This window comes from Triturus cristatus, chromosome 10 (genome assembly GCF_964204655.1).
Source record: "Triturus cristatus chromosome 10, aTriCri1.1, whole genome shotgun sequence".
In the NCBI taxonomy this organism is placed as follows: Eukaryota; Metazoa; Chordata; class Amphibia; order Caudata; family Salamandridae; genus Triturus; species Triturus cristatus.
Window position 1 is genome coordinate 490,105,096 of NC_140593.1, and position 23,963 is coordinate 490,129,058.

Consider the following 23,963-nt stretch of genomic DNA (forward strand, 5'->3'; position numbering starts at 1 on the left):
CAGCACGGTGCAATGTGGCAGAGGTGAAGGGTCAGGAATAATGGAGGCAGTGGATAGTGAAGGACCAGTGAAGCAACTCCTGGTGAGGAATCAGAGCACAGTGTAGCCAGAGCGGTGTACAGTCAGTCACTTCAGTGGGTCAGTCAGGCAGCTCTCCGCACAAGAAACATAGGGGGGGGGGGAGCAGGGGGAGGAAATAGCGAGTTCCATCCCCGAGCAGACCCGTGCGTAGTTCCAGTCCAGGCTCCCCTCACCGGGGCATAGGGCACAGGCTGGCAAAATGCTGAGGCTCAAGCAACGGTGGTCGCAGGGTCCGCGCTAGAACGGTGGGGAAGCCAGCCGGTGCCAAATGCTCTCATCAAGCTCCCATCAAAGGCGGCAACATGCATGGCCTGTAGACCATCCAGTATGGAGATGCCTGGCGCCAGCTGCAAGCAATGGCACCGGACGACACATCATGCGTTGATAACAGCAGATAGGCCATCCTGCAGCGCGAGTGGAAGTGCCCCACACTCACAACAATCAAACGGAACGAGTCCAGCGGAGGTGGCACAGCAAATGCACGGCGTGGGGGGGAGCAAGACATCAGTATCCACAGCGCACCACAAAGTAGCCGGGGAGTCAGGGAGCAGCTATGAAGAGCATCAATTCAATTGTAAAAGGGCTCCGCGCTAGGGAGAGCACACGAGCCCCTGCCGCCTCACCGTGTAGGGTGTCACGTCTTGGTGCCGAGAGACTGGTTTCCCCCGCCATGAAGAAAGGTAGAGCAGGAAGAGTTGCCTGCAGCGCTGGCGATCGTCCGCGGCAGGTGGGCGGTAATCTCACAGTCCGAGCTGCCCAGTCGCCACGTGTAAAGCCCGGTGATCTCAAAGCCAGCAAAGCCGTCCGCGGCTCACCGCAGGGTCCCACCGCTGTCAGCAGCGTCGGCAGGCGCTCTCAGGCGCAGAGTTTAGGACGACAGGTAGCCGGTGACATCGGGAGGCGTGTCCCCCATTATGGTAGAAAGCTGTGGTCATTTAATCAGGATAAAAGATCAATTAGCCAAGTGTCCAGAGCCTCACGGGCGTGCAGCCATCTTTGTCGTGCGCCGCCTAGCACCCCCCCCCCACCCCCCCCCCCCGGAGTCGGTAGAGTCCATGGCCGATCTAATGGTAAATTGTGCCATTTCTCGGCCCTGATGAATGAGACTAGCAAGGTCAGTACGAGAACCTTCTGAAAGAGAGGGAAGAAGACCTTCAACAGAGTCCCAAAGGGCAAAAGTAGCCCGTGCAAACATGCAAGTTGTGTTCAAAGCACGGATGCCCGAACTAGTGGACGCAAAAATATGGCGGCCACAGGTCTCCAACCAGAGAAACTCCCTAGTGAAAGGCAGTGATAGGAGAGGAAGGCTGCGTGGCAAAAACCACCTGGACGACCCGGCCCTGAGCCTTAGGATGAAGGGACAAGCAGACCGGGCCATCCGGAGCCTGGCGATGGTGATGTGCAATGGCCTGCTCCACAGGGTCACCCAGAAAGACCCACCAAAAGGCAGCATGGGCTCTCCCTCCACCGCACCTTGGTGGAGGATATCCAATAATGGATCTGAAGTCAAAGAGACCGAGGGGGGCTGCAAGTGTAAAAGAGTTGCACCCTCGCGAACAGCCCTCGCAAAGGTAGTACTAGCCTCTGTAGCCATTCTAGGTGGCGATAGCAGATCATCTGTAGGGGACGGTTGAAGGCTAACTGGTTCATCAGAAAAAATAGACGCCGCAGTCAGATGAGCAGGGGGCCACTAGCCAAGGGGCAGTTGAGCCAAAGGGCAAGGAGACACCCCTGGGTGGTCTGGGTCCAAGTCCCCCTCAAACAGAGGAACAATAGAGACTGGCGCCATCCCTGACGTTGAGTCGGCGTCGTATTGACGTCGACAATAAGCAGAGGTGACTCGGCCTGGTCTCGAACCGGCATCGACTCACTCTCTACTGAGCCTTGTGGAGAGGAAGGATGTCGACACGGAGTCAATACCCTCGGTAAAGCCACCACCGACGTTGGCGCAGGAAGCCGCAACGGGCTAGGAGGGGACATGGCAGATGGACTCAACGTCTGACAGGGACGCCCCTTCGGGCCGTGTCCCGATGTCGCACCGGAACCGGAGTCGAGGGACTCGGCCGGCGCCGAGGAGGTGACCCAAAAATGGAGTGCAGAGCCTTAAAATAGGCTTCCATTTGGGTCTGAGTCGCCCCATCACCCGGAAAAGGTGGGTATAAGGGGGTCGACTCCTGGGGGTCAGCGTCCGGCAAGGACCGGGAGCCCCGGTGAAGTGAGGCCAACGACCTCCGTGACTTGCGCTTTCGCTTACCTGCGTGAGGCGAATTACGTAAGCGAGAACGACTCCATGACCGGACTCGAACAGAAGCCCCAGCCCGAGAGGGAGAGCGGTGTGGAGGCGCCGAGCAGGACAACTGGGCGGCCAATAGTTTCATACGGCGCTCCCGCAGGGACTTCGGCCTAACTTGCTGGCATGCGTCGCACTCCTCGGAGTCGTGGTGCGCTCCTAAGCACCACATGCAGATCGCGTGCGGATCGGTCGCCGACATCTACCGCGCGCACATCTCACACGCCTTAAAGCTCAAAGGCATCACACACTGTTCCCTGACGCCCGAAGGCGTCCAGAAGGCCTGGGAAACAGGTCAGGTGAAAGGAACTGCTTACTCCTGGATCCATGTCGGGGCGCGGAAAGGGGAGGGTCTTACATGGCGCACCGGGAGGGACTTATATGGCTCCGCTGACGTCATGTTCGTGGAAGAAGTCAGGGCGGAGCCATGTGGCGCCATCCCCCCGCCCGCAGAGGTGCTGCTGCAAAAAATTTCCGGATCCAGGCTAACACCTGGGGATATTCTAAATTAAAGGAATCTGCGGCTAGATGACTATCAGATATTTATGCCAGCATATATTCATTTTTTAGCACAATGGTGGAATTATTCAGTCTCTCCACTGTTCTTGTATTGCTAATCATATGTTTCCTTCCTTTAGTAATTGCAGCGTACGTATTTTACTCAAGAATCTCACTGCTTCAATAAACATTGAAACTGTAGGTTGTGTATGTTTCTGTGTATTTCCTTTTGGTATGCATGGGAGGCTGAACAAATAGGTTCTAGATCTTTTACCACTATTCCTTGGGGAGTCAGGGTTGTCATATTCTGAGGTTGCACACACATTTGTTATCCTGTAAAGTTAGGGGTGCGAATGATGAATTGTGAGCTAGCAGGACCATAGGCCAACATCTCCTGAGGGGGTGTGAGGAATTAGACTAGCACCATCCCAGCGTTTGTGTCCAACAAACGCAGAGTTTTTACTGAGAAAGTATAAAGCCGGATGACATAGCCAGTGCCATCTATAACCGCAGGTCACCCTGTGTTCCGACGTCCACCTGTACTTTAGGATGCACTTCATCAAGCCATAGCTTAACTTATGCATAGCCCTTATAACAGGATGCCATTCTGGGTTTACCACACTAGGCAATATCCAAACATAGGAACTTGCAACAAGGTATACTGGCTCACTGCCTTTTGCATTTATTCAAAAACAAGTCAAAACCAACTCCGCCTGCTTGAGTACTTTGTGTACGCTGTATCCATGGTAGGATGGCCATGTGGTCTGATCAATCCCTGTTTGAGCTTGTTCTTCTCTTCCCCCTCATTTTCTATTTCCTCATGTCATCCCTTTATGTGCATTGTCCGCACACTCCTGGTCTTATATATCCATATTCACAAATGGGTGTCCACAACTTTCTAAAGTTATAACCCTACGTATGGTGCCTTATTGTTTGATATTAAACATGCAATTGACTTGTACTGCTTTGAGCTCTCTTTCAAAATATCTAATAAAGAATTGAACTGAAAAATTCCTGAAGATTCAAGACTGTACAGTCTGGGATTCACAGAATTTCTAATTCATAGTGCATAAATGAAGGGCTGGCTGAGAAGTACCTTTGCCACCTAGGATGATTCAGGGCAATCTCATCATTTAAATCTCATTATTTAAAAACTTAATTATTGAGAAGTATATAGCACAGATCTCACAACATTGCTTCCAAACAAATGGCAAGATGCTAATTAGCTTAAAAATAATAAATCATCAAATAATACCTTGCTCAAGATACTCCAGACTCTGTTTCTGCCGTTTGATTATTGTGCACATGCGTCCCAGGGCAGCTCGCTTCAGCTGTTTACAACGGTATAAGGAATCTCCATATTTCATCAATCGAACATAATCCTTGGCAACACTTAAAAAAAAAAAAAAAAAAAAAAAACTCATTAAAAATGCGAAAAATATATAACAATTATAGAAATAACAGAATAAAAATTACTGTCTTACTTGTCAACTAGATTCTTCGCAATGTTGATCTGCCCCAAAGCCAACTTATAATGGTCCTTGTCATAAAGAACATTCATCAAGTCAGCATAAAATGGATGCACATCCTTAAGAAGAAAAAAGGTGATAATTTAGAGTTGTAAAACACAGAAATCGGAGCATATTGCCACAGTATAACAATGCAGGGCACATAAAGCAATTAGATTAGATGCAAGCACTAACTTTGTGCAATTCTGTACTGCTACCAGAACATTTATCCGCAAAAATAAACGATTAGTTGGTGCATTCTGCTGCTGTGCAATTCATTGTCAAAATAGGAGATTCTGCATGTTTCTGAAGTGCCAAAATAAATAATGCTAAAAAAACAACAATGCAAGCTTTGTGGACAGGGACTGAGTCCTTAAAAGAGATAATGTCTGGCATGCCCTTTGAAAAGACAAATCAAGCCTAGTTCTTGGAATTCCTGTATTTGAAAAGTGGCAAATGTTTTCAGATACAGTCTAGACTTCCAGCTACCACAAAAAATGTTCAGGTTTTCTTACAATCAATATTTTATTATTGGGAATTGGAGAAGAGACTTACCCTATGGGCACTACACAGTTGGAATCTACTGCCAACCTTTGTCAGATTGTTATTCATTTTACTCCAGAAAATTTGAAGGATTCTTACTACCAGAGTTTCAAAGCAGGAATTAACTAAGTCTTCACAAACCATGAATAATATGAACAGCCGCCCAAATATAAAACACAGCAACAAAATGTGTTATGTATAAAACACCATACAAAATGTGTATAAACTTAGACAAGCTGACCAGGCATTTTACCTAGTAAAATCAACCTTTTGCAGTGGAGTGGGAGGCCATGGAAGTAGTGCTCAGAGGGGTTTGTATTAAGACAACATAAGGGGTGTGCCAGCAAATGGAGCGAGATATCAAGATACAGGAAGAAGAACTAGGGGATATAGAGGTGTCTCTACCGACGGCCCTTCAGCTGCTAGACAAATGGTGTGATGCTCAGGAATTGCTACTGGAATCTCTGCGCCATCTAGAAAAGTTTCCATGTACAGCATACCGGCAGCTGCATATAGAGGGAGACAGATCCGGGGCTTTGCTCGCCAAATTAATCAAGGGGGAGAAGCCAGTCGCCCCCATAGTCTAGATGCAGCTTAAGGAAGGTACAGTCTACAGCCAAGAGGCGATCTTTGAGGTCTTGTCTGATTATCTAGCGGAATTCTATACCGGATGCCCATCTCCAACTCCGGAGGGGTTTGCTGAATTCTTGGCTGTAAGAAAGTGGGTTTCTGTTGCAGTAACCCCCCCCCCCCTTTTTTTTTGCCTAATAGCTGATGCACTTTTCCTTGTTGTGCCCTGGGCTCCTACTAATCAGGTGCCCAGGGCCTGTGCTCCTTCCCTAAAAACTGCCTAACCGCCAAAGCCCAAATTGGCAAACCCTGGCCACATGTCAGCCCCTGGTAAATGGTACCCTAGGTACCCAGGGCCTTGTGACCAGGGAAGGCCTCTAAGGGCTGCAGCACTCATTGTGCCACCCTTAGAGGCCCTGTACCCTAACACACACACACTGCTCTTGCAGGCTCAGTGTCTGGGTACAAGACAAAACAGAGTCGACATGGCACACATCCCTGTGTGCCATGCCCACAACCTACACTGCCCTGGCATACATCAGCCACCCCTCTAGCTGGGTGCCCTATGCCAGTGGTGTGGGCACAGAGGCAGGAGCCCTGTACCCCTACAGTACCCAGGTCCATTCCTGGGTCCTGTAAGTGCAGTGCTGCCATCTAAGAGTATATGGTGCTGGGAGCTTGTCAAACATGAACTCCACAGCACCATAATGGCAGCACTGAAGACTGAAAAGTTTGGTATCAAACTGCTCAGCACATTAAATCCACACTGATGCCAGTGTGGGATTAAATGTACCAAGCACCACAGAGGGCATCTTAGCGAGGCCCCCTGAAACCTAAACCTACAATCCACGTCTGTTCCACACAGCAGACATGTTGCTGGACCCCTGGGTAGGAGAGCCCCTGCTCTCCTGGGTCTGCAACAATGCACGTCCTGGGTGAGGTGCTAAATCTCCTCCCCCAGGATGGCAGGGGGAACCATCAAAGGCATGCCGCCTCTGTGAGCTTCCCCAGGCCACTGCAACCCCCCACTCTGGCGGGAAGCTTGGCCGGAAACCCCAAATAAGGACAGGGGATGTGCCAGCCTGCCAACCCCAACCCTCAGGTGGGGGAGGCGAGGCGAAGCACATCTCCGGGCTCTCGCCATCTTGAAGATGGGAAGCCCTGCCCAATCAGGACTAGTCTCCTGCCCCCCTCCCACAGGAGAGAGGCAGGATAGGGGGTGTACCCACCCAAGAACAGGGACCCATTGGCCCCTGCCCTTCACCTACCTGTAACGCCCCTAAATCTAGTATTTAGGGGCACCCTGAACCTTCCTTCCCCAGATTCCAACATACAAAGAAGAGCAAGAAGAAAGAAGAGCAAGAAGACCTGCCCTGCAGCTGCTAAGAAGAGGAAGACACCAACTGCTTTGGCCCCAGCCCTACCGGCCCGTCGACCCTCGAACCTGCTCCTGCTCCAAACCAGCATCTCTTGTGGCCAGCAACCTCACAAACCCCGGAGGATCTGGCTACCTTTTGGCTCTAAGCCCCTGGGACTCCCATGAGTAGAGGCTCTACTCAAAACCTACTTCTAATCCCTGGCAGCAGCCCGGAACCGCGAACCCAGCACACTCTGCACCAGCCAAGCCTGGCCAGTGCCGGAGTTAACAAAGACCACGAGGACGACCCCACGGCGACTGTGACCCCGAGTCCGGCACCCAAGGACCTCCCTCGACACTCCTGAAGAAGCCTGCAGCCTCAGAACAAGGTGCCCCCCTACCGCGATCAACAGAGGGTAAGATCTCCCGACACCAAAAGGCACCCCTGCACGCGGCGCCCTGCGGCCCCCTGTGCCCAATCCCGGGGTACCTACCTATCCTCCAACTACCCAACTTACCTCTCGAAGTGGTGGTGGCACCTGAAGAATCCTCGTCCCCGAGCTTGCAGTCTTTTTCTAAACCAGAGATTTCCCATTGTAGCCAATTGAGCGCCCGAAGGCTCAAAAGCACCCTGCACCCAGCTGCCTGAGTGGCCCTGGCAGTGCAACCTCTACACCTACCTACTTCCCCACTTGCCCTGAGTAAGTGAACAGGAGCCCAGCTCCCACAGCCGCGTGGCTTGCTAGTCAGCAGCCACCAACCAAGGCCCCCCCTATCCCTCATAGGATAACATTGGGGCTAACTCTCTCTGCACCCGGCCGCCCTAGAGTCGCTGAGGGTGAACCAACTGTACCTACCTGACTCTGGGGGACCCCTGAGTCTATGCCCAGAACCTCAACTCTGCCAGTCGAGTACTTACCTTTAAACCGATAACTCTATTTTCTTCATAGGGTAACATTGACTGGCTTTTTCCTGAAATTCTTTCTAAGTGTGGACTTTTCAAATCTTAAAATATTCACCAAAAATCAGCCAAGTAACGAAAACGAAAATACTCACCTGCTCTTAGGTGAGCTCCCAGTGCTGGATCTAGGTGCCCAGCACGGACTCTGAAAAATACTTACAACTGTACTTACCAGTAACCCAATTTTCTCCCATAGGAAAACATTGACTGTTTTTCTGTGAAATTTCTTCTAAGTGTCAATTTCTGCAATCTTTAAATATTCTTTAAAAACCGTATAACATCTGAAAACGTAATTACTTACCTGTTTTGGATAAAGGTCCCAGTACTGAGTCTAGGCACCCAGTACTGGATTACAAAAGTAACAAGAACATACTGTACCTGCAACTTGAATTTTCTTCCATAGGGAATCATTGACTGTTTTCTTTGAAATATTTTCCAAGTGTCAACTTTTAAAATAGCTAAATATTGTTTAAAAATCATCACAATAATTAAGTCGACTTTCATCACTTGATTCCGAGTACTGACCCAGGACTGAATCTAGGATCCAGTCCTGGAATTCCAAAAGTAATCCTAAAAGTAATCTGTGGCAAATAACATGAAACTTCCATTGAACTCAATGCATTATTGTGTTTAAAATAGTGTTGCCTATTGCAACCACTTGTAACTGTTTACTGTTCACTCCGGCAAAGGCCAGGCTTGTCGGGTGCAGAGTGTGAAGGGTTCGCGGTTCCGGGCTGCTGCCAGGGATTAGAAGTAGATTTTGAGTAGAGCCTCTACTCATGGGAGTCCCAGGGGTTTGGAGTCAAAAGGTAGCCAGGCCCTCCGGGGTTTGTGAGGTTGCTGGCCACAAGAGATACCGGGTTGGAGCAGGAGCAGGTTCGAGGGTCAACAGGCCGGTAGGGCTGGGGCCAAAGCAGTTGGTGTCTTCCTCTTCTTAGCAGCTGCAGGGCAGGTCTTCTTTCTTCTAGCTCTTCTTCGGATTTCGGAATCTGGGGAAGGAAGGTTCAGGGTGCCCCTAAATACTAAATTTAGGGGCGTTACAGGTAGGTGAAGGGCAGGGACCAATGGTTCCCTGTCCTGGGGTGGGTACACCCCCTATCCTGCCACTCTCCAGTGGGAGGGGGGCAGGAGCCTAGTCCTGATTGGTTAGGGCTCCCCACCCTCAAGATGGCGAGAGACCGGAGTTGCGCTTCTCCTCGCCTCCCCAGCCTGAGGGGTGGGTTTGGCAGAGGCTGGCACTCCCCCTTTCCTCACTTAGGTTTTCCCGCCAATCTTCACACAAGAGTGGGGGGTCAGAACCGGTAGGGGCCAATTGCGGAGTACAGTAAGTGCCCTGGAGAAGCTCACAGAGGCAGCATGCCTTTGAAGCTTCCCCTGCCCATTCTGGGGGAGGAGACCTAGCACCTCGCCCAGGACGTGCATTGTTGCAGACCCACGAGAGCAGATGGCTCTCTGCCCAGGGGTCCAGCAACATGTCTGCTGGTTTGCAGCCTAGGCAGCCTCTCAGTCAGGACGCTGGTTGGTGGTTAAGTTCAGGGGGCATCTCTAAGATGCCCTCTGTCGTGCATTTTACATTAAATCCCACACTGGCATAAATGTGGGTTTAATGTGCTGAGAAGTTTGATATCAAACTTCTCAGTCTTCAGTGCAGCCGGCATGGTGCTGTGGAGTTCGTGATGACGATCTTCCGGCACCATATACTCTAAATGGCAGCACTGCACTTACAGTGCCCAAGAATGGACCTTGGTACTGTAGGGGTACAGGGCTCATGCACCTGTACCCACACCACTGGCATAGGGCACCCAGCTAGAAGGGTGACTGAGGTATGCCAGGGCAGTGTGTTTTGTGGGCATGGCACACATGTGTGCCATGTCGACTGTTTTGTTCTGCACCAAGACACTCAGCCTGCAAAGGCAGTGTGTGTGTGTGTCAGGGTACAGGGCACCTAAGGGTGGCACAATAAGTGCTGCAGCCCTTAGGGGCCTTCTCTGGTCACAGGGCCCTGGGTACCATTTACCAGGGGCTGACGTGGCCAGAGATGCCAACTGGGTTTAGGCTTCAATGCAGTTTTAGGGAAGGAACACAGGTCCTGGGCAACTGAATGGCAGGAGTCCAGGGCACATTCAGTCAAAGTATATCAGCAATTCAGCAAAAGGTGGGGGCATACCATGCAAGAAAGATGGCACTTTCTCACAACAGGGATGCCCGGTGTCATCACTTTTATTCAGCAATGGAACTGCTGGAAATCGCCCTGAGGAAGAAAGTGAGCACATGGGGGATCCCTCTAGGAGACACAAACCATGTTGTCTCAATGTATGCAGACGATACATAGGTGTACATCCGACACAGTCGATCCCTATACTTCTAGGTAAGTTGTGGGGATTCGGAGATATATCCGGGTTAAAGGTCATTCAGGGCAAATCGAAACTGCTCCCGATCGGACGGCTGGCCTAGGAGCCACGAGAGACACTGCTGTGGTGGGACTCCCATGGGTGGAGACCGAGCCTAGATATCTGGAAATTAGGCTGGCGGCCACACGTGAGCGGTTCCTGAACCTTAACATAGGAAAGGTAATAGAAGGAATAGGAGTTTCGATGCGGTTCTGGCGCGAACTGCTTCTGTCCCTTATGGGAAGAATTGCCATTATAAAAATTATAATTTTACCACCATGTTTAAATGCAATGCAGCACTCTCTGTATATAATCCAGCAATGCTTTTTTAAAAACACTGGATAACCTGTTGACAGATCTCCTATGGTGTAACAAACGTGAGAGGGTGAGCCTGACCACTCTACTCTAATTTTATTATCTTGCCTTTCAGCTGCAGCACGCGGTTCACTGGCTGGATGACGCCGAGAACTGGGAAAAAAAACATTGTTGGTGGGTACCTTCTCTGGGTGCTCACTTCCCCAACTTTTGATGCTGGAGAGAGGGGTCCCTCCGGATTGCCCCTACATAATACAGCACATCGCAGAGCTCTGAGAACATACAGTTAGAAAGGTCGTGGGACATGCACCATGTGCCCCAGAGATATCGCTTTGGGCGATTTAGCCATTCTCTAACATCGTGACTTCCATGTCCATTCGCAGATGGAAGTAGGGTGGAAGCCTAACAATGGTGCATTCATTTGAAAATAAACAATTTATTACACTAGAAAACTTGACTTGGGGAGGGGACAGTTCTGACAATACAGGGAGCCCCCTGTTACAAACATACTACAAGTAATTTAAAGTAGGGCCCAGGGACGCCATCTGATCTTTCACTTGTATCAGGCGATTCGGAAGGCTAGGGGGATCTGGGTACTCCCCCGTTCAATCAAAATGGGCAACAGTGGGTGACGCTCCCCTAATTGAAAAAGATTGGATCAAAATACATGAGGGGGTCAAACGAGTTAGCTCGAATACGCAGCTTAAACTAATACAATATAACTTTGTGCATCAAACCTACCTTACCCCAAAAACACAAAACAAAATATATCCGGATAAGTCGGGCAATGTCCCCGCTGTGATGAAAGAGTAGCAGATTTTATACATATGACTTGGGTCTGCTCAACTTTGGTCTCTTACTGGACAGGAATTTTAGCCAAACTAAAAGAAGTCACGGGTGGGTGATTCCCGGGGAAGTCCGCACGGTCCTATTGGGATTACTCCCTACTCCGAAGGGCAAAAGCGTGGGTAGGAAATTCGTAATGCTGGGGTTATTCCTTGCAAAGCGCAGCATAGCAATATCCTGGATGCCCCACCAAGAGTAGTAATATGGGTGATGGATGTGTACGAGTGGGCAACAACATAGGCAGTTCGATGAAGCAAGTACAGCACAATGAGAAAACTGAGGATAATGTACGGCCATGGGAAGCAATGATCAAATACCTACGGGAGAGACAACCTCCTTCGGCTCCATCTTCCCCCCCCCCCCCCCCCCCCCCCCCCACCAAAACAATGGTACTAGGAACAACCCATAGAGAACAGAGCTGTGTAACACACCTCGACATGCCAGGAGTAGATTAGAAGTGGAGTCGGACTAGAGGTAGACTTCAGACACACAAGGGAGGGGGTGGGGGGGCTAGGTATGCAGGGAGTTACATCGTTATGTTGACAAGAGGGTATTCTCTGGGAATTTCATGTGATTATACATGGTAAGAATAAGCAAATGGACTGCTTAGGGTCAGATGACCATTCCATAAGAGATTAGAAATGTATAATTATTATCCAAATGTTTCATTATATGTATTGTAATGCCCGCTAGAATTTCAAATTCCAATAAAAATTTTAAAAAGGTGAAAGAAGTACTGAAGAGGCACGCTCATAGCGAATCTGTATTAAGGGCAAATATTTGAAATTGGAACATGAATAAAAATGAAGAGGACAAAAAAGCACTGGAATTAACTAAGATATACTGACTGCTGTGATCTCTCCCCCCCCCCCCCCCCCCTTTAGTCATTACAAGGACCACCACTGAATCATTATCGGAATCAGAGGATTCCCCACGCAGTCGTTACTGAAGCTGGGACCATTTTCCCAAGCATTTGATGATTTGAACTGCAAACCAATGCACACAAAAAAGACAGAAACAGGAATTCAAACAATTATGCAAACTTCGAAATATTTTACTTAGTTCACAAACAAACAAAATTAAAAAACAAAATTTTAATGGGGAATTTTGGAGCCTTAATTAAATTGAGGCCACTCATCGTCCATAGCAATATTCTATTTGATGCACTTGCACTGCTCCCACAAATCAATCTGAGGATATTAATAAAAATTATATTATCCGGTTACAAATTCCTTCACATTTTACAAAACGTTTTAAAATGTTCACCTGTACATTTTGCTTCTTTATTTACATACACTTTCTTAATCTGTTATTTATATTCCAGATGAGTTCCTCTTAAGTCATCTTGAATAGTTTAACAACTTTAGCAATTGAGTTAATTATTTTTAGACTTGTGTTAACCATTTCTAGGCAGTGTGATTTCCAATTTTAAAATATCTGATATTAACACCAACACTCCTCTCAGAGTCTGCTGGCAGCCTCCAGCCTTTTCGGTTAGAGCCTTATTTAGGGTCATGGACTAAGACTACTGACCCACTGTGTCTATTATTAATAAAATGGCTGCCAAAGAGGAAAAATGGGTGTATTCATAGTCAACCAGCTGTCTGGTTTTGAAGTGATCATCGCGAAAGAGAAGTTGGTGGTTCAAGCTCCTGAAAGAAAATAATGCTTTGGGATTATTCTTTGAATACAATGTACAATGAGGTAAGAGTTTTGAATGTCTCAAGCTACACGTTATTCAAATCAAATGATTAAATGCTTTTAAAACTCAAATCAGATTTTCTCATCTGGCCTTGCCTTGTTACCTCTTACAACACCCAACAGTCTCTGCAGCATCAGCTTATGCATTACTTATAGATCATGTGGTTCAACTGGCCTCGAAGGCCGGTGCCCCCATTACAAAAAATCTGGAACCCGGGGGAACCATCTTTCTTAGATGCCATAGCCCAGCCAAGACAAAGGAAAAAAAATATACTGGCTGCCTATGCCTAAATTCATTAATTCATTCTTAAGTCTCTGAAATTCTGCATGACTTGCAAATCGGTTTCTGTCATATATGAAGAAGGGAGATGGTCCAAGAATCCAAGCTGAATAACCCCAAAAAGTTTGCAGATTTTGGCAGTGACATGAAATTGATGGTCTTGGATGTATCAGCAGAGTTTGGTATACATAATCGTGCACGCCTGCTTATTGGTTTAAATTAAATGTAAATGTAAATGTCTTATGCCATAAGAAAAGATTTCAATCTTTTTGACCAGAGGCTTAGTAAGCGGTATTACTCCCCCCTAACTTCCAACTCTTTTCGCCCAAAATTCTAAGGTGTTCCCTAGTCTGCACTTTATTCACCAATATCATTGTGTGTTATATTGCACTGCACAAGAATTGTTGTAATACAATTGCGACAAAAAAACTGATGTGTTTGCTTTTGTTCAATATAGTTGAAATAAAACTGAATTTCTAATTTGTTTTAGGTTTCCTCTTATACTCCTTTATCCCACATGATTGTGTAATATATATTTTGTCTCCTTCTCCCGTGGGCATACAGCAGTGTCCTTGTTGGAGAGACACTAAGTTGTGAAGGACAGCAAGGGAAATTTCCTCATTCAGCGAAGGCAAGGAGACAAAGTTATTCTAGAAATTCGAGGTGGTCCAGGATTAAAACATACCTGCGGACTATTCTGTCCTGCAGTTGCTAACATCCTGTGATGTCTTTTGCGGAATGTCTACTGCTGAAATGAGTTGTTTCACTAAGGAAAGTAATTATAGCAGTTAAAAGTGTGAGACTGATGTGTTCAAATTGTCATTATTCCGTGGTAATTCAGACGGGTGCACAGAGAGTGGCTTTAAGTGGGGCAAGTGTGTAGTCAGAGAGGTCCGTGAGAAAGACTATGTGCTAGCCCAAGCACCACAGAATGTGCAAAGTCAATGAAAAGGTCACTTTTGGGGAAAAACTCACTTGATATATCGATTGGGGCCAAATAATTAGCATTAAAGGAAAACGCTGTTGATCTCGACCAGCTATCTCGATCAAAAGCACAAAGACTATTGCTACTACTGGACTATACATTAGCAATCAAAATTATATGAAAATGTAATTTCAAATAGATTATAAATGCCATCCTGTTAAAAGACACTGACATGGGCTTTAGCCAAATGACACACCTTTCATCAGTACATACATGGAGCACAACTCATTTCTATTCAAAGCCAATTCAAATGGGTCTCCCTCTCACCCATAGCAAACGTATGAATAGACAGTGGGACAGTAATCCCTATAACCAAGTCAAAATGCATGACCTTGAACACGCAAAACATTATAGACCGAATATCACTTCTGTCTCTATTGTTTTGGAGCACATTCCAATTTTTACCTGGGATTGAATATTAGGGTGGACACAAGATTGGCATAGCCAACTCACAAAAAAACATGGTCATAGTTTGCTACAGAGGTGGAGCACTAAACTGATTTTCAGTCAACTCTGTAGGAAGTGAGATAACTCCATCTGGCAAAATAAAGAATGTGAAACCAGACCCTGCAGCCAACTATAGTGCAAGATGAAAGAAGGAATGCTAGCACTTCATTTTAAATGGCTTCAAAGGTTATCAAAGCATAAGCCAACATCACAAATTCTCATGGATCTTGACAAGGATTCTAGAATATACAAGATCAGCTTATAACACTGGTCTATTGGGTCAAAAATTAAGGCTCCTCAGCTCAAATCCTATGAAGTAGCTTTCTCTGATATGTTGGAAACATCAAAAACCTCTCCTCTAACCCTGGTTTCTCTTTGAGAGATCGACGATGTTCAATATAAGTATGCACAGCCTTTGGCTGGAACATCTTTCTAACATTACTATGACAAAGCTCTTCAAGGTCCTTTCTGCTGGTGTTTCAGATGTCATATGCTAACACTGCATTAGCAAAAGCACTTGGTAAAGCAACAATTAGTTTGTAAAACAACAGCCGCCGAATTCTCTGCAAACAGCACTTTGTATGAAAAATTAAGCCAAAATAATCTTTTTTAAATGTAGGATCTGGCATCCAGCCCCTACCTCAAAGTGTTGTTCAGTGTCAAATTTTTGGACTGATCAGGAATCACAAGCCAAAGAGAAGCATTACTGAACTGCAGATTTGTTACTGGTGTTTTTTGCAATTTGCAAATCTTTGAAGCACTCCTGGCTGAGAAGGTTTAGAAAGCTGATATTACCAGGCAAAATCATTCACTAAACATGACATGGTAAACATAAATAATGCCCCTCCTCACTAAAGCAGTTCACAGATGTACAACTGGAGGGTTAATAACTCCCCTTCTAAAAGGCTTACCACATATGGGAAATGTGGCTTCAAAGGCTATATGCATTTTCACTGTGCAACGACATGATTGCCAATGTAGTCAATTTGCTGAGCCACAAATCACAAAGGTTAGAGTGCTACACAAAAGAAATGAAGCTGTCCATTTAAACAATACTTACATCCAGTTTAGGGAAATCTGTAAGGATTTGGGTGAGCCTGTCATGGTAATTTTGCTGAGTGTATTTTACTTTTCTCATATAAAAGTGCCGAATACGATTGATCTGGTAATGCTTGTGAATAACAGTCGGAGTCTTCCGCTGTGTCTTTGATAAGGTTATGTCTATGAAGTCCTGCAAAACAAGAAAGCACATTTTAGAAAGCAAGGTTAAATAAGTTAAAACACTCAGTTTCAAGTTATAAAAAATAAAAAAGCATTGCCAATTTACTAACTGTAGGATATCTGCAAAAAGGGAGAAACATCCGGAAAAACAAGGCCAGAGCCATGAGTTCCGGAAGCCAGCAAGCATAACCACACTTGCTCAAACAACTTCTTTGCCATAACCACGCACATGTGTGGTTAAGGGAAAGGTGCTCTAGTGTTGGGAATGGGCTGGTAAAGGGTAGCGTCGGGAAGCGGTCAAGCGGACACGGACAGGTAAGCGGGGCTGGGGCCAGGTGGGTTTGTGGTAGTTTTAAGGGCATAAATTATATGTAGAAATACAGTTGATAAATATAATAGCCATTTGCTTAAATAGAGTGCATCCAACGGAAAGGTGCGCCTTTGGACGTGGTAAAGTTAAGAGTGTTAGTGATTTAAAATTGATTTTCGGTTAAACTATTTTCGGTCTCTTTTTTCCATTTTCCAGCAATTTTCACAAGGGTATTAACTTGAGGGGGATCATTAACGTTCTATATCAAAAACCTACATCTTAATCCCAGAAATAATTTGTTTATGGAGAAGTTCTGTCAAATCATCAATTTTAGCTAACAAGGTTTTAACAAATGCATTCAAAATCTGTGAAAATGCAATCTAAAACAAACTACTTCAAACTTCTTCATGCTGCTCAAACCATTATAAGTTTCCAATATGTATTCACCAAAGGATTAGTTACCAAATGGGATCAATTTTCTTAACATTCGTTTATTTCAGTGGGGGTCAAAAATGTAATACATTTGAGGGTACAATCCTCCTTGTGTGAGAATTAATTGGAGGAATATTTAAAAATGTAAAAAAAAAAAAAAACACTCTCAGACATGTTCCCAATCAGGAGAGGGACGAGACCGGATGTCCCCTCCTGCCCCTCCTTTTTGCTTGGGCAATGGAACCCCTGGCCAGTCTCATTCGTTCGGACGATCAGGTTCAAGGCTGGAAATGGACAGGCTCTCATGAGGACAAAATCACCTTAGATGCAGACGATGTCCTGCTCTTTCTCACAGAGCCGGCCCAGTCCGTCCCTAATTGCCTGCAGATACTACCGATCTTCGAATGAGTTTCTAGATTACGCCTGAACTCTGCAAAATCAACCCTGGTTCCCCTGCATCTATAAAGAGAATGCTTTGATTGGCAGTCTACCAACTCCATCAGACAGCAATCTATTGAATACTTGGGAATCTGGGTCACCCTGCTCCTGAGCTGGCCTGGGCGCTTAATATCACCCCACTTGTCACAAAAGCCAAACTAGACCTCCAGAAGTGGCAAACACTACGACTCAATGCATTAGGTAGAATAGCACTTTTTAAAATGAAGATTCTTCCTCGATTCCTCTCCATCATTCAAAATACTCTATTCCATATCCCCCTGGCCTGGTTCAAGGGATTGGACAGTTTGATCACGAGGTTCCTCTGGAATGGTTTGCGTCCACGCATGGCCATTTCTCACTGCCAAATTCCACCCTTCGATGGGGGCATGGGGTTGACAAACTTGTATGTCTATTATCTAGCAACCCATCACCTAGCACTTCACAATTGGTTCAATGGGGGATGGTCTGACCTTGCCTACAGGACCGAGCTAAAAGATCTGGGTCTCTCTCAAATCCAAGCTATGATGCATGGGAGCCCCATCCCCATGAATTTACCCACAGTAACCTGCGTAGTCAGTCGTGCTAGCCTGGCGTGCCTCCCTGCATCACACCCAATGGGTGTATAAACTGACCCAGCAAACACTCCTCTGGCAAGGCACATGGCTGCGGGAGGTGGGGGGCCCGGAGGGATTCAGAGACTGGGATCTTATTGGCATCTCACAGCTCGATGTTTGGGTCAGTGACCATATTCATTCCTTTTCGGAACTTCAGACCAGACACTCACCCCACCCATCCCAGTTTTAGAAGTATTTGCAGCTTGGCCACGCTCTTGACCTACATATAGCAACAGGCACATTGCTTCCAGAGCACAGCCCCCTAGAAGCTCAAATCACAATGGAAAATCTGGGGAAGAGAGGGGTATCACACATTTATGGCTCCTTTAGTAAAAATGGTCCCACCTCCCTTGACCCATTGAGAACTACATGGGAGACCTGGTTAGGTGCTCTGGAGGACGAGGACTGGAGGGATGCTTTGGTGGCCACCAAAACCATCATTGTCTCAGCCAGACTTTGCTTGGTCCAACTGTACTACTTGCATGCCTCCCATCTCGCCCCGGTCCGCTCACACAGGGCCGGCCTAATGCCACACCCAGCCTGTACACAAAGTGGGGCCGAGCCCGCAGATTTTTTTCTATATGGTATGTGTTGTATCTTGACTCTGGTTATTCTTGCCTTTTCTGTGGAACCTTGCTATGATGTCATCGTACAGAATGTTTGGAGTCAAATCTTCACAGTTGGCTGGGCTGAGCAGCATGATGGCTGCTCCTGGTGGGGTCTATTGTACCATCTTGAATAAAACTACATGAAACTCATCTTGTGTACCTGACTCAATCACTACAAGTTTTTGGCGACTATCCTGAAGCGAACCTGCGTCTGTCACCTCTTCAAGAACCTCAAGCAACTTAAAAAATACAGAACCTACTGCAACTCAAATTTAAGGTAAGCCAACTGGCATCCTGACCCCACCAGTGACCATCGGTTGCCCACAGCAGTCTGCCAGTTGTTCGTGTTCCTGTGCATCTGGGGAAGTGCTACTTAAGGAGCTGCCCATCCAGTTAAGGATGTCTACTCTCCAGAGTCTCTCTACATGTCTGAGTAATTTTAATCAGTAATTGCGCTGTGCCTTCAGTGAGGGTAAACCTGTTTCAAATGTACTGTTCTGCAGTGCTGCGTCTTCTGTGAGGGTAAGCCTGCCATTCAACAACGTCTGCATCCTGTGCTGTGCCTTCAGTGAGGGTAAGCCTGTATTCCGGTCTTCAGTGCCACACAGACGTTTGCACTGTCTGGGGAAGAAGTGTTTTTCCACTTTTCTCTTTCTGGGAACTGCAAATGTTCTTCCTGTCTCACTTGAATGGTCTTCACAAGCACCACTTGATCTACGGTACACAATCTACAGTGTCTGCTACAGTGTGCTACATTAGCTATTGTTTTAGTAATCCCGTCACTAGCATGCTGAGGGAGGTTTTTCTATCATCTACCATGGAACTGTCATCCTGTTGTGAGGAGTTGTGCTGCCGATTTGTTCCCAAGTGCTATCTGTCAACCTCTTTACAAATCTTTGCGTCCTACAAACGGCCCTATTCACGGACTTCACGTGTGTTTTGAGTGCTTTTGGTGCCAGGGTCAAGGTGAGACACATTTTTCATGATAATTGTTGGGCTACGCTGGGACTTCCATGCTCCAGTATTGCCCAACCGACATTTTTGAGTTTGAATCATAGCGAAGCTCGTGATAAGCGTTGCACACACTTACCTTTATGCAGTGCTTGATCGCGTGCAGTCTCTCCTCTGGTTCCCTGCTCACTTGTGGAATCTTTAGTGCGACCGTCTTGCTCTCAACTACGTCCATGTCTACTGACGTTTTGAAGGACGCTGGTGCCGTAAGCCACCCTGCATGGCATAACACAGCGTGCCGCCATATTGGGGTTGGAGTCTGCAGGCTTTCAACTTAGCGTTGTAATGTTCCTGAAATGTTTCTTACAACCACGCTATTGAGTGCATTTTTTAAATTTTCGGTTGACCGCCGTCTGAAGGTCAGCAGCACCCTGTGCATTCCGGCTTGTGGATTTAATGGTAGCATTCTTCATCACGGGAGCGCGAGTACGTTTTTGCACTTCCAAGAACAATGCCAGTGTGATTTGTTACAACATGCCCCGTGAGTGATAGGTGTAGGTTCTATCGGCTGAGGCGGTGATTTTATGCTCGCACGTTGACTTATAGCAGCACGGTTACCGGTGAGCAAGCAGAGACTTATCATAGCTTCTTTTTCTTCTTCGAATGTCAAACAACTGACCCTTAACCGTTCCAGACATCTGTGGTTGTTTCCAAGATATTGTTTAGCATTCATTTTGTGCTCTTGAGCCACAAAACGAGCGAGGGTGTCAACCAAATTTGGCATAACCAAGGTACAGCCTGATCAAAATCTTAGGGTGAGAGGTTTCGCTCACCGGTGCATGTGTATTTTTTTTTCTCATGTGGTTTAGTGCTATAGAATAATTAAGCACAATTATGAGAACTTTATCTCTTCCCTCACCTGTCAAATGTGGTTACAGTATTGTTTAAACTAAAATCTATCCAATGTGTTTATGGCGTTTAAACTAGTCCACATTTATTAACCTTGGTGTTTGCGCTCTCTTTTATTGCACAACTCGGGTGAGTGGTCGCTCACCGGCGGGGATCATAGTTTATTGCTCCCATTTGCGCTTTATATATGTTTACATATTTATTTATTGTATAACAATTTGCACAGTATATCTTAAAAGAATGAATATTTTAAATTCAAAAACAGATGTAGTGCCATTACAAAGACAGTTGATATTGATTTTATTCAACTATCGTAGATAGATTTTATGGCATTTTAAGGTCAATTTTTGTATAACTTATTGCATTGCACATTGGTTTTGCACATAATGGTATTTACACCATGATTTTGAACAATTGTTTAAATTGCTGTAAAAACTATACATATCATGTAACCAACGATATGGTTAGATTGATGCCCGGTATTGTTTTGTTTCGGGTTATTTTGTGGATTTAAAAGTGGTATTTGTTTACACATTGCACTGTCACTTTAACACATTTGAAAGAAGAGAAAAAAAATGGAGGGAAAAAAAAAAATGGTATAAAACCAGTCAGGTTACTTACCTACGTGTCATGTGATCAAGGCTCCCTGGAGCCGAAACGCGCAATGGCCGACAGAGTTTGGTGACAATAAACTGATTCTGCGCATCTAGCTGTGGTCCGTGCTCCATTTGTGTTGAATCAACATAGCCGCTGTGCAGTGGAGTCTTTTTGGATATTAAAAACCGTTTTTTGTCTTCTCCGGTTGTACACGGACCCCCCTTCCACGTTTGGGCTACTGACATACAAGGAAGACATCGTCTGGTAACGGACACCATTTTTTCTACAAATCCAGGAGGATTTCAATGTGTCCAGCCCCCCCAGCACTGCTATACAAAGCAGATTCCAACGGAGTAATCAAGACGAGTCTGACTCGAGTCGGAGGACCCGGGGTAGCTGTCAGAAGCTGAAGGTAGGACTGCCAACAACGCGCATATGCTGGGTGAAGGGTGTGCCTAAAAACTCCAGTTAACGACCTGGCATTGTATAACACAAACTGTGCAAAGGTTTCCGTTGTCCGAGTTTAGAATAATTGAATTTAAATCTCCAAACAATGTCGGCCGACACGTTAAGAGACCGTGAAGCTGCTGCGGCTGAAATGTTTAATGATACTAACGCGCCGCCAATCAACTACAGTACCCAAAATGCAACAACCGGAGCTAAGAACACAACACTTCGGAATAAATAAAGGATTCTTGAAAAGCTCATGAAGTGGTGGGAGGGACGCTCCCTCCAACGTTATTTAGATGTCGGACAAATTCCAAGAGGCCTTTGTATAATAATCGCACCTAGTTATGAAACGCCCGATCCGCAAATGATGAAATAATGGGCAGAAAAAAATCTGGAGTCCTCTAGAAAATTGGTAATACTGCTGGTCAAATATGCCGAATCTGATCGCATAAAATTGCAAGAACAAATCGATGCCATGAATGAGGAAATAAAATCAATGGGACAGAGTGAGGAGGATACTAAATTGAGAACTGACATGACACAGTGATTAAAAAAGGAAGAAGATAAAATACGGGAACGGAAAACTCACAAATATCACCATTATAAGGCCCGCTACGAATGCGGCCGAATCTTTACCTTCGCTAAAAAATATGAAAGCATGAAGTTATCCAAATTCAGCAGGGACCCGAAAACAGCAAGGGGCAATAAAGGTTCAAAACAAATGGAATCATCAGCCTCAGAACTAAGCTCAGCAGTAGAAAGCGATATTGAAGGCGATACCCGTGACAAGAGGATCCCAATGGCCATCTCACTGGTAGAGGAATTAGATTTTTTAGTAGAGGAGCGCAAACAGACACCAAGACCCAAAAAACAACAAATAAAAGCAAAACCCACAAACGTCGACAAAGGAGAAGGGCAAAACAAAGGAGAAACCACCAAGCGATATCAAACGTGCCGGGGGAGCCGCAAATAAATACAGACCAATTCAACATGAATAACATCACCGTGACAAATTTATCTACAGATACCTTAAACAAGACTGAGTTACAGTTATTGTCACTAGGTTTATAATTTTCTCCGGAAAGTTCCTTCGACTACGCAACTACAAGAATGGACATATTCAAAGGCATAAGAAAATTAAAGCTTAGAAAATATCACCTCCTAAAAAACGCAACTGGCCAGCCTATGAATATCGACATTCTAAACTCACCTCCTCTGGAAGACCCACTACCTCAATTTAATCTTACAAGCCAAGACATGCCACACCTTAGAGACTTACAAACCTTGGCACAAATAGAAACACAATGTGGGAGCCAAGAACGGCAAAATGATAATGAGGCTGATCGTTCCACGCAAAGAAAGATATTTAAACCTCGTTCTACGTTCATTCCAGTTATGCCTAGAGATGGCATTGACATATACCACGAACAGATTATTGCCGGATTAAAACAATTTAATCACAAAATTAATAAAAAGAAAATAGTCATAAACAACAAACAGGAAATTAAATACCACCAGCTAATGAAAAAGTTATCAGATAACAAGGATATAATTATACGAAACGCCGATGAGGGCGGTAATCTGGTAATTTGGGGCAAAGCTGATTATATCAAAGAGGCGTTGAAACAATTATCGGACAAAGAAGGTTATCATAGATGTGATCAATCTGAACTTAAAATGACGTATGAAAACTACTATACGAAATTGATGGCATGGAAGGGTCTGGGCTTGATAAGTAAAGACGAATATTTGTTTCTGAGGAATAACACACCAACGACACCCGTCTTATACTTCATACCCAAGCTACATAAAGACCCTATAACACCTCCAGGACGTCCCTTCATTTCGGCCAACAGCTTGACTGAACACACGTCACAATATATAGACTATTTCTTGCAGGATTTTGTCCAGAAACTTCCCTCATACGTAAAGGATACTGGTTATTTTTTAACCAAGATACACAATTTTGAGTGGCAAAATGACTATTTACTAATAACAATGGGCATTACTGCTCTTTATACAAGCATAAGCCACAAAGACGGTTTGAGGGCAATTGAGTATTATTTAGGACTAAGACCTATTGCACAGAAAAACCATAACAAAATGATCATTGATATGATAGATTTCTGCCTTTATAATAACATCTTATTTCAACACGTTCTGTATCAACAGTTACGAGGAGTCGCTATGGGGGCCAGTTTGTCCCCCAGTTATGCCTGTCTCCATATGGGGTGGTGGGAGGAACTAGTCCTACATAGGCAACATGCGAACACCCTTGGGCAAAATGTGAAATGCTGGTGGCGATACATAGATGATTTGTTGTTAATCTGGCAGAGCTTGAAAACAGAAGCTATATCATTTATCAATGAATTAAATCATAATGATATCAATTTAAAGTTCACTGCAGACATTAGTGCTGATAAAGTTTTCTTCTTGGATGTTGAGGTGTACATAGACGGACAGGATCGAAATTAGACTACACAGAAAACCAACTGCGGTCAATTCAGTCCTACATGCTACAAACCTACATCCAAAACACCTCATCCAGAGTATCCCATATGGGGAGATGATAAGATTAAAACGTATCTGTAGCACTGACAGTGAACTGCAAAGAGCCCAACTAGATAGCAAACGTAGATTTCTTGCACGTGGGTACAACAT

General features: G+C 45.6%; 1 protein-coding gene across 1 annotated transcript in view; it reads right to left on the reverse strand.

Annotated features, from left to right (window-relative positions):
- GTPBP4 (GTP binding protein 4) overlaps positions 1-23,963 on the reverse strand; it is a 195,012-nt gene that overhangs the window by 144,592 nt on the left and 26,457 nt on the right. The window contains exons 2-4 of the mRNA XM_085631911.1: positions 15,833-16,003; positions 4,354-4,457; positions 4,125-4,261 (exon numbers count right to left, since the gene is read on the reverse strand). Of these exons, the coding sequence (XP_085488037.1) occupies positions 4,125-4,261; positions 4,354-4,457; positions 15,833-16,003 (412 nt within the window). The remainder of the gene's footprint in view (positions 1-4,124; positions 4,262-4,353; positions 4,458-15,832; positions 16,004-23,963) is intronic.